The 12,240-nt window shown below is 41.2% G+C and overlaps 1 protein-coding gene across 1 annotated transcript in view; it reads left to right on the forward strand.

Moving 5' to 3' along the window:
- Positions 1 to 11,888, forward strand: part of smpd3 (sphingomyelin phosphodiesterase 3) — a 37,463-nt gene extending 25,575 nt beyond the window's left edge. Inside the window, exons 5-9 of the mRNA XM_073472845.1 lie at positions 2,855 to 3,016; positions 4,094 to 4,183; positions 6,624 to 6,687; positions 8,191 to 8,359; positions 11,787 to 11,888. Of these exons, the coding sequence (XP_073328946.1) occupies positions 2,855 to 3,016; positions 4,094 to 4,183; positions 6,624 to 6,687; positions 8,191 to 8,359; positions 11,787 to 11,888 (587 nt within the window). The remainder of the gene's footprint in view (positions 1 to 2,854; positions 3,017 to 4,093; positions 4,184 to 6,623; positions 6,688 to 8,190; positions 8,360 to 11,786) is intronic.
- Positions 11,889 to 12,240: the final 352 nt, after the last annotated feature.

Consider the following 12,240-nt stretch of genomic DNA (forward strand, 5'->3'; position numbering starts at 1 on the left):
CGATTATCATGGAAGCTGCAGTCGCTATTAATAGGAACGCTTAACTTAATGTTTGTTAAATTCAGTAACATGTGAATACTTGTCAATACATCAAACAATTTGGGCAGCATGGCTTGAGATGTGATCAAGCCATGCTGGTTGAGCTTGTCAGCAGCACAAACATGTTTCTCAGTATTAAGTTGTAGTCAAATATAGTAATTAACATCATTATGAAACAATCTATTTACCACGAACACGAAACACTTATTAGTGTTGAAATGAATCATCACAATCCACATGAACTTCGACCAAATTCCCCCGCTGGTATTTACCATCTAGTTTTCTATTCAAGGAGGAATTCCTGTTTTTCAACTTGGAAATTCCCAAATGCATGAATTGACAATGACTGCTGAAATGCAGCAGTAAACAAGTGTTATTGTGCTGAGAGTGACAATACTTCCAAAGATGAACAAAAGAAGGCAGCATTGCTCATCTGGATTTGTAACAAGACTGTTACGCCATATTAGATGTAAAAAGTAGGGAGTTGGCACTTAGAATAGGTTGTCTGTTGAGTTACAAATGTATATATTATTATGTTATTCAGTTCTAAAAATGCATCATCCAATTTTTCCAGGCAAGTTGTCCTCACATAAAAGTTTTCACACATAGAAAGCCGAGCTGACACAGGCAAATGTACAGCAAATACACCCCCACATCCCCCAGCTTCATCCAACTCTAAGTGATCCAGTAATACAAAAAAACACACAAAAAAACATTGTACTTGAACCGGAGCTGAGAGTAATCAAAGCCAAAGCCACCTACTCACACACCAATATCTTGACACCTCTTTGTTTCTCACACTCTCCACTATTCAGCTGTTATTTCTCTCTCACAGGCTCTCACCTACCGCCTCCCTCTCCTCACCTCCTCCCTTCTCTCTCCAACTCCAGTTTATCAGATTTACTGGCAGGAGAGAGGAGAGAGGGACACACTGCCAAAGCAAATTAGCACCACAAGTGACTAAATATTATCTGACTAATATTAGTAACATGATGAATAAACTTACAAACTATATACATACAGCTACACACTAGATACACCTTAGGGTTTTTTTTGTTTAGTCATCAGAAAATTAATATATACCAGAGAAAAACTTCTTAAGTGATGTCACTCTAATGCATAGAAAAGCTAACACGTCCAACAGACACAAATCAACAGTAGCATTTATTTGGAGTCATGTTTCTGACCACCTGTACTAGTTTGGGTTTATCAAAACTGTCTCACTGAAAACATCTGCCTGCTGCTGCTGGAAACAAGATGGAACCACTGAACCAAAACAGAAAAATCGTGACCTTTAAATCAAATCAAATAGCTGAAAGATGCTACGACACTGCCGTGTCAGGTGATGATTCTGTGTGGGTTTGTTACTCAACGAGACCCCTCTCATATTGCACATAGTCATTTCAGCCATAGTCTTTAGAATACGGACCAGTGCCTGGTGGCTGGTGCAGCTTTAAATCAGTAACTGGGCTCCATCAGCTATGTATTCAAACACAGCCCAGTTCGAACATAAATTCTTACTTAGGATGGAGTATATGTGCTATTAACATTTTAGGGCTTGCAATAGCTGAAATAGTTCCAACAGTAGGCATTAGTTATATCTTACACCTACCCCCCAGTAGAGTTTACCACTGTGTCACTGTTATTTTGCACCAGCTGTAGTTTTAGGATGTATACCTCTAGTTATTCTAGTTTATGGAACTTTTTGTTGTAGGTGGTGATTATCGTTAACTGTTTTTAGCTGTTAGCCTCTTTGCTAAGTGTTCAACGATAACGAGACAAGAGAGAGACAACGCAGTATTTAACACTTCCTTAAGAGAAGTCCTTTTCACAGGAAGTGAAAACCTCATTTCTGCTACAATAATTTGGTTAGTTTGGACTTTATGCCAGAGTAGTTAAAGGTGCAACTTTTTTAAGTAACAGTTTTGGTTATGTAGTCCATCTACATATGTATATGTAGATGGACTACTATATGTGTATATGTATCAAGAGCTCTGTCTCATATAGGCCTGTAAAGAAAGCTCACCTTTAAGACAAACCTTACATATCAGTGGTTCAGCCACAGCGCTTACTAATTAGTTTCAATGTTCACTGTTTAGTCTGGACTTTGTACACTAACCTTAGACAGAACTGAGGTATGGCTGGTGCAGCTGGCCACAGGACTGTAAGGATAAGCTCTCAGAGACAAATTCAGATTTTTGGGCTGTATAAATAGAGTGCAGCTTTTGCACACCTTAAGGTGGACAGGTGCATAGGAGAGGATCGAAGGCCGACAAAATCAGGAAAAAGACTCACACACACACTGTCTTCCTTTCTTCACTTGCAGTTAAGTTTATTGACAACAACGTTTCGGTACTGAGACCTTCATCAGGTTATCTTGTTATCAGATAACCTGATGGGCTGTATAAATAAAAATGATTTAGAAAAGTTGTACCGCTTATTAAGTGGAAAACGTATATTTTCAGATAAAAGTGGATTGGACCGTAACATTGTGCTGGGTTGTTCTATATAACATATATATTTTCATATTTTATATTGTATGGTATCATATTGTATCATATCCTGAGGTTTCCCATGGTCTGAATATAATATATGCTAATGTCACAATTTCTGAATCATGGTACTGATACTGATTAATGCTGATAATACCCAGACCAGCCCCCCCTCTCTGACCGCCCCTCTCTTACTCCCTCTGGTAGATCAGTTCGGGTCGGTTTCATTCGGACATGGTTGGCTGGCTTTATGGCAGACATTTTGTATTCATTTGCTTCCTCTCTCCCTTTTTCCCACCTGCCTCCCTCTCTCTACACACCAGCTGACGCAGCCGTGCGCTGTGAGCAGCTGGACCTGTTGCTCCAGTGGGGGGCTGAGTTTCGCCAATCCTCATCCCAGCCACCTGCAGGAGAGAAGGTGCTGGAAGACCTGGTGGCCTTCGATGTCATCCTGGGAGACCTCAACTTTGATAACTGTTCTTCAGGTACACAGTCATCAGGGCTACATCAATATACCCTATTTTAAACTATGCATTTAATTTATGCCAATTCCTTTAACATGATGGAGGTTTCATCTTTCAATATCTCTTCCACCCCCGTAACATGTGTAACCCAAGAAGCCTGTCTGTGATGTATAATCTATAGAAGTATATGCAAGACCTCATATAGCTCTAACACAGGATAGTTGCATGGTGCCAGGGCTTTGACAGTGGAAACTGATGAAATATTAATGTATTCACCATCAGTGTGAAAGCTTGATTGTAAACTACTGCACAATGTAAAAAACACACGTCTCATAAGCAACACATGATGGGAGGATTATTGCTTTTCCCACAAATAACTAACATCACAGTCACTAAATAACAAGTCGTTATCTTCTTTCTTCCTCCTCTAAGTGTTATTGATGTGAATTCACCAAAAAACTACATGACACTGTTATCCAGCTTCATCACAGATCATGTCAGTCCATCAAAATGAAAGCATGTTACACAGCTCTTCTCCAGTACAGAATGCTTTATTCACTAAATACATCTGATTACCTTGAAGAGTTGTTCACATGTTTTAATTGTCTGCACTTCACTGTGTTTGTATGAAAGATTTTAAAAGTATTTTGCTTTTTATGTATGCATTTGCTGTCATAATTGAAAAAACTGTGTGAAAGACAATTCTTTTTTGTCTTTAATAACTCAAGAACGATCATTGTTATGAGGAGGTGAACAGCAGCTTTTTCTTTTTACATACCTGCCAACAATCAACAACCAACAACCAACCTGTCACTGGGTTGGATGCCGACTTATCCAGATTGGCTTTGTTATCTCTTCTTTTGTAAGAATAATGTCACAGATAGAAGTACGTATCACCTTTATTCAGACAAGGCTGCTCTATATTCTTTTTCTTTTTATATTCAGGCTTATTCACTTATTACCCCGTGTTCCCAGGCAGTAACTCATGAAACATCTTCAGAAGAAGAATCAGGAATGTGTTAGTCTTTTGTCATGTATAGACTAAAACTGGGACAGTGAGTAAAATTGTACTGTTTGTGCACACTTGTGTTTTTCCAGAGGACAAGCTGGAGCAGCAGCATGCACTTTTTACTCAATACAAGGACCCATGTCGCCTGGGGCCAGGGGAGGACAAACCATGGGCTCTGGGTAACAACACACACACACACACAAATCCACGCAAGCAGAGTCAGATGTTCCTCCAGGGACACAGTCGCACATCACATATACCGTAGCTCTTTAGGCTCATAAACATCTAATGCATTCATTCATCAGCAAACAAAAACTAATCCTCAGAAAGTGATGTTAGACTCCATTATGAAATGCAGGTGTTATTATACACTCGTGACCTCAGTGGCTCAGGAAATGTGGCGATCCATACAGTGCATGAAGAGCAGAGCCGCCTATAATCTGGCTCTGTCTGGCTAAATCAGGATGCACCCTCTGTGTGAATTAAAATGCACCCAGTACAGCGTGCTGATACATGGGCATTAGTGACGTAAAGACTGGAGGGTTTTGGTCTGGATGTGAAGCGTTATTTAGGCCAGCGGTATTTCGGGGACAGTGTGGGCAGGACAGAGTGAAAGGGCTCGTTGAGAGGAGGGCTTATTTATTTTGGACAGGAACATTTTGCGCGGCGAACCAAGGGAAATATCTGTGCCTCCTGTTTGGAGGTGCACATCTACGCAGGAAGGGAAAAAGGGAGGCAAGACAAGAAGAATGGATCAATGAATCAATGAAAGAAAGGGAGGAAAGATGATCCTACTTCATAAAGCTTATCCAAAAGAGATTAGAGCTAAATGAATACAATAGTAAGCCAAAACATGCAGGCAGGGAGCCCGGCTGCCCGCTACGGTCAGATGTTGTCCCGATGGTGTGACGACAGTTTTCATGAAATGTGCTGGAATCTCAGAGCTCCAGGAATCTTCTGCTGCCGACCGCCCGGCCTGCCAAAGACATCATGCAGGGCTTGTGCTGCACTCACATCACGTGGGAATTAGGAGAAGCCTGAGACCACTTCATAGCTATAAGTTTATAAAAGTGAGTACATCCAAAACAAATAAACGCTTGGGGCTTCACAGAAGCGATAGAGAAAAATTCAAAAACAGAGTTTGCACACTCTGTAATGCTCCCATGAACACTTACTTCCTCCAGGTTCAGGCAATTTTGTACATATGAATTATAGTTGTAAGTATAGTCTAGTATTTAAGTGTATTTCTTGTATTTTATGTTTCTGTAAGGTGTGTCTCTGCACTAGTTTTATATCTAGAAAGGGCTTGACCCCAAAATGTTACACAAGGAGGTAGTAAATGTTCATGAGAACATTCTGTAGTGAGTGGATTTCCCCTTTTGTTACCTTTTCACTTCCACAGTGAAACAGCAGTGACACGAAGACAAAGTAGAAGTGTATTGCTGTTGATCAGGGATCGTTTGGTAATGCCTTTGAGTTCATGTTTGATGGCAGATTAAACTTACCAACCACAAACCCAAAATGCAACAAGAACGGTACAGAAACTGTGGTTTCCCATATATTTTAGGAGTTGTGGTCAAAATTGGTGCAAAATAACATCCATGTTCCTGCCCACACTTACTGAATACTTCAGCTTGTTGGTGCTGCCAGAATATATGAGTGGAGAGAAACTGAGGTCACATTGACCAACTGGAAGAGGGAATCTGTTGTGTAGCTCTACTTTCCCAAACAAGCTGAAAGAAGCCCAGCAGACAGGCAGCAGTCAGTCTGCCTAACACCTCGCCATCTTTGTTTGAGTAATCTAAAACCTGCTCTTAGACTTGTGAAAAAATCAAACGCCTTCTTTTCATAAGAGCTCCCAACTCTTGTGAATTGACTGGAGTAACTTCAGAGTGGAGCGTTTTGAACACATTACCCAGCCCACGGCTTCACATCCTCATTGTATAAAAGATCTCTGAGTGCCCGTCTCTCTCTGGCTGTTATATTTCACTTGTAGATGACAGTGAATCACGGTGTGAGGAACATAAAGGCTGAGATATATGCTCTGAAAACGAGGCTTGCTGACGCCTCCATTGTTACACTGAAAGAAGCCAAGTTGGAATTATAGAACAGCTATACCTGAAGGGAGAAGATGGCCGTCACAGTGAGGGGAAGAGTTGTAAAGCATACACTCGATCAAAAAATATGGCACAGCACGTAAGGGTGGTCATATGTGCAGGTATGTTGCTGAAATACTTTTTCCTGCTCAAAACATGACCCAGATTTCAATCTCACTCCTCCCATCTCATCTCTGAGTGTTGTTCAGGAGTGAATACAGGCGGTGGGAATGAGGAGTGTGAAAGAAAGAAATATTTTTTACACTTTTGCTCACCTGGCCGATCATTACAGAAAGCATTACTGACTAATGGACAGTCCGTTACAGAAAGTTACAAAAATGTGTCAAACCAGACCCCCACCCAGCACCTTCACACTGACAACACAGCGCTTCTATCTTAGGTGGTTGTCATGAGGGACTCATGGGAATTAAACTGATACTGTATCCATGACGTATTATTATGACTCATCTCACTATTACTGCCAATAAGGGGTATTCCTGTATCTTAATGTGTCATTCAACAGGTACTTTACTGGATCCCAGTGGCCTTTATGACGACGAGGTCAGTTCACCTGAAGGTTTACAAAAGTAAGTCACACACACACTTACATGTTTTTATTGGGGCATATTGAGGTCGAGTTCACACAAAATAACTTGATGCTATCTGTCACCACATTGTGAGTATAAAAACACACATTTGTCCCACTACTCTACCTTACCCCAGCCACAGCTCTAGCCCAGTCTCAACCCTGAGGCCTCATTCAAATAAAATCAGGAGAAAACTTAATTCCTCCCATTCATTTTGAGTGTGGGTGGGTGGTGCATTTGATGAGGCAGTAGAGACCGGAGGGGTTGCCAAAGAAAAACGCAGAAGCCCTGCGGCAATGTTGAAACAACGGCAAGGCAAGCTGACATCACCCCGAGGTGGCCAATCACATAAGCGAGCAATCGGACCGGCTGGCCAACAGTATTGTTGTTCACTCAGTGTGATGGCACTATGATTATAGCCTACTGCTATTATACTTAAAATGGAAGTTCTTCATGTTTTCTTATCAGCGGACATAGAAGTCTCACTTGCCAGACCTCCACAACACTGTGTCATTGCTGGGGAAAGGTCTGGCTGCACCAATACTCTTTCTGGTTTAGGGGAAAACACTGTGGTTTGATTGCATGTCTTTAAATCAACCATAATCATCTTGGGCTGTGTTTAACCCAGGATGCAGCGACGGTGCCCCTGCAAAATAGTGTCATGGGGAAGTTGCACGTGGGGAGGTGAGCCCTAAAATGGCTTAATCACCACAAAAGGAAAGGTAACAGCTGCTGGCTTGCTTATGTTCGTGCCATCAGCAAACAGGTTAGTGTTTTAGTAACTTGCCAGTTTCAGCATGTAGGTTGCTAGCTCGGAGGTTGTTGTTGTTGGTGTTTCATGTAGTGATGGGATATTGAAAACAGTCAACGCAGATAGCGGAAGAAGGGAGAAAAGGTGTCCAGCGACATTCTTTATACCAACAGTTTACATCCGGTAAGTCAGACATGGGTCATACAGATACTGTCATATAGACCCAGAAATTCATTATACTCTTCTGGTTGTGTTCTACTACAATGCCACACAGCCCTGCCCTAATCGCTGCAACGCCTGATGTAGTCTAGATAAGTTCTTACCCAGACTGTGTCAATCAGGAGTACACGCTTGTTTTTATTGTTTTATTTAAGGGTCCCACATTCATCTCTTGGCTTTGTGACTGGACATACAGCAACAGGTTTAGACTTCATCAAGAGACCAGTAAAAAAAAAACACTGTTTTAGACTGGAATTATCTTTTGTCTCTTGAGGGTCTGAAAGTCCTCGTCAAGAGCCGACCATTTACTACAGGCACTACGCTCCATGATTTGTGGTCCTGTGCACTCACTCTTGATTTTAATAGAAATGGGAACATTTTTCTGTAAATCTCTGTTTTATGGCTTATTTTATGTGTTTGGACTCAAATAATGCAACATCAAGAGTGCATCCCTCGCCCTCCTGCGTATCCGTCTGTCTCAGTGTCTAAACTTCAGTCCACTCATCCTCTCCCATCCCTTCTGTCTTTGTCAGAGTGATGGAGAACGAGGAGGGTAGGAAGGAGTACCTGGTGTTTCCTCCCAGTAAGAGCCAGTGTCCCGCCAGCAGTCAGAAGGGGAGGAAGATCCCGCTGAAGGGCAACGGACGGCGGATTGACTACATCCTCTACAGCGATGAGGGCTTGCAGCAGGACTGGAAACTGGTATGGATCAGTAGAGGAGTACAGAAAAATGAAATGAAAACATCATCCTGTCTCGTAATGTGAAATGTAAATAAGAACACCATCTCGATTTCCCCTGAAGTACCTTTAAATCAATACTTCCATACTAGGGACAGTTTGCTTATTGGCGGTCTTGCTGTGATTTAGATAAGAAGATCAATCTCATGTCTGTACAGTGAATATGAAGTCACAGCCAGCAGCTGGTTAACTCGTTTCTTTCTTTCCTACAAAAAGCAAAATGTCAAAACAACAATTTGTGGTTTGACAAAGAAGTTTTTCTTTTTTTGTCAGATTTATTAAGCTCTGACATAAAGCAGATTTTTACTGCCTTTGGACTAGACATGCTGTGATATCGTTTTTCTTTCCCGATACCATTTCCAATACCTGAACTTTTAAACAGCTGTATACTACTAAACCAGAATGGATGCTGTGTTATGTTATGTGATGGATGCGCTTGTTGAAGTTGCTTACAGGTGTAAGGGGATGCTGGTTGGTCGGCATCGTAGATTGTACTTAGGTTTATTTCATCACTGGTTGTTTGAAATTTTGACAAAGAGTTTCATTTTTACTGCAAATGAATATCAGTCCCAAATATCAGTTTTCAGTCTGCTTGATTTCTAATAATCGGTATCTGCCATACTGATCGACCTCAGTGACTCGTGTTCTAGCTGATGCTGATTCCAGTGTTTTAGACTGAGGCATTTCTAATACTGCTATCAGTAGCTGAACAACCCTGCTTTGGACAGAGCCTGACGTGCTGTCTCCTCCAGTGTCCAGTCTATATACTAAGCTAAGCTAACTATCTTCTGGCTTCAGCGTTATAATACTGTAAGGACACAAGTCGTGTACATCTTCTCATCTAACTCTCAGCAAGAAAAAAATATGCATTGCAAAATGCATTTCCAGTGATGATGAATGACAAAGGATTTAGCAGGCATACACCAGTAACAATGTGCAGCAACCTTTTCCAACACATTTTGCAGTCTCACGCTGTATGAAACATCAATACTTTAAGTCTGCTAATAGGGTGAAAGTATTGTTTCCGTTCAGAGAAACCAAGTGCAAGAACTCTGCTGCATTGTGTGCCATTTTCTTGTCAGCAGGGAAGCGATCCTTCCTCATTCTGCCCTGATTCATTTTCTAACAACAAACTTGCCAAACGCTTGTTTTTGTGAGCCACGTGAAACCTAACTGGCAGCCAGTGAAACGATGTCATACCACAGGAGAATATTTGACTTTTTAAAAGGATAAAAAGATTTAAAGACATAAAGCCAAAGGGAGGGAACAATGAAACACAGCAATACAAACTGGGAGGGAAAGGAATGAGGCCAATGCTGTCATGGCTGTCTGTCTGTGTGAGGGATTGGAGAGGATTGGAAAACCAAATCACATCATTTACATAGAACATCTCCGCCTGTGTCTGACTCTCTCAACCACCTGATGCCACCTTGTGCCAGGACTGAGTTACTGTAATATGCCACTTGACTCTGACTGTCATGTTAAACTGACGATATATGAAGTTGATCTGCTTCCTCATAAACAAACCTCACAGCCCTTGAAACCATTGTGGCATTTCTTTACTCATACTGTTTCATCATGTGTTGTTTCTATTGACTTATATTCACTTTTGGTGAAAAACTTAGATCTGCTTTTGTTTTCACTTCAGTGAACTGTCTCCAATATTGCTCATATATTTCTGCAAAATTATCAAACATAATCATCAATGAAGATTATTAATAAAAATTAAAAACATCATTAGTAGTAGTAGCGGTAATTGTGGTATTATTGGAAATATCAATATATTGACAGTAAGAAGTATGTAAATATACCTTTCCACAGTGCTGGGTTTGTCTTTCTTGGTTCCAACAAGTGCCCTTAGTTCCAGTGAAGGGAAGTGTGAATGCTACATCACATGGGGCAGCACCCTTATTAGACAACAGTGTGCTTCATATTTTCAGTACATTAACAGTTTGGGTAAGACCCTCTCCTGTTTTCACATGACAACGCCCATGTCTATAAGCCAGATCGATCATAAAGTGGTTTTCTGAGTTTGATGTGGAAGAACTTGACAGGTGTCTTTTAAAACATACACAAAAGTCATACTTGTTTATACACCAGCCTCCACCTAAGAGTGGAGTGAGTGAGTTGGTGGCAAATACAGTGATTATTACTTATATCTGCCTACAACTACATTACAATGTGTTATAAAGCATTTATTACATCGTTCTATACCATTTGTGAATGCTAAATAGGGGGATTTATCATAAAATAATGCCATATTTTTAACTTTAACAGTGGGTAAGATTTATTGCATGTATTGTGAAAGATTACTGGCAGTGCACTGCAGTTCAGACTTTTTTCGCTCACTAGTTTGGTTTTCCAGCCCCAAACCCTGCTGTCATTAACCTCAGTTTTCAGTGAAAACATTCTGTTCAACCCCGCCACATGCTACGTGCCCAGCAGCACACAGCAGACGGACACATTTAGTGACCGGTTGGTCAAGAAAGTCAAACACTTAGCAGTTCTAGAAAATAGTATATTTGTATATAAATAACTGTACATGTGTTCTGTGTCAGTCCTGCTCCCAATGCATCAAGCCCGACACTGTAGGTACCCCTCAAAAGCAGTCTGTCTGTAATGAGACCAGGGTTTGAGTCCAGTGTGTGGCCAAGTGTCGAGGTTGATTTCTTATTCTTAAGTTATGTCACATAGGAAACATCACATAGGTAAATTGTGTAACATGAATTCATAAATTATGATGTGACAGAACTTACATAAGTAACATAAAGTCTAATCTTTTACTAAACCTAACCAAGTCATTTTGTGCCTGAACAAACCTAATCTAACCATTTCACAACGTTAAACCCTAGACCTAATTGTCCAAAAGTCATGTCATTATTATGTCATTATATGTGACCTGTTAGTCAGCAAGCTTTATTTTGAAGGTCTAACCAGACCTTGCATATTTATTACTGCTTATCACTTGAATGTGGATCCCTGCATGTGCAAATTAAAGCATCCCAGTTTGAAGCTTAAGGCCACGGATCAAACTGTCGTATTGGAGGCGTTGGGAGTGAAAACGTGTTGTCTATGTAGCATGAAAGAACTACAAACTTGATTTTCATTATGCAACCCTGTGTTGAATAATGACAAATACATTTCCTTGTTGTTGTTGCCTTGTTGTTAAATGGCCAGATACACAACCCCAAATCCATGCTCTCTGTCTGCTCGATGAGTAAATAAGTGAGTGTTCACGGACATGCTCACTGTAACTTTATACGGAGATAAGTGAGATGTTTTCAGTTAGTTACGTTGCCCCCAAGCGGCCAGAAAGACAATAACGCAGCTTTTAAGTTGTACAGATAAAAAATGACGACTTGATAACAGTTGTTTTCTCCCTCTCCTGCAGGACCTGGAGGAGTTCAGTTTCGTCACCCAGTTGGCTGGCGTCACCGACCACCTGTCTGTGGCCATGCGATTGGCTGTGTCCACCGGAGAAGAGGAGCCTTAGATTGATTGACCACCTGGGCTTTTTTTTTACTGCCATGGAGGTTTGACAGACGACGAAGCGATAAAGAGTTTACAGATATGGAGCTGCTTGAGAAACACAAAATGCAGTCCTGTGAGAGGATTGAAAGGACAGCGAAATGGACGGATGAATCACCGGAGGAGCGCTCTGTGGATCAACGGATATAGAGACGGTAGAGGAGAGCGACAGCAGAGGAGTGATATGAAAGAGAAAGAGTCTGGAGGGGAGAGATAAGCAGGGGGATTGAGTTTAGAAAGCCAGAAAGGTATTCATCTTCCTGGCGAACCCACCCACACACACACAAACACACACTACCTAACACAAACACAATTGA

Source organism: Pagrus major, chromosome 8 (genome assembly GCF_040436345.1).
Source record: "Pagrus major chromosome 8, Pma_NU_1.0".
NCBI lineage: Eukaryota > Metazoa > Chordata > Actinopteri > Spariformes > Sparidae > Pagrus > Pagrus major.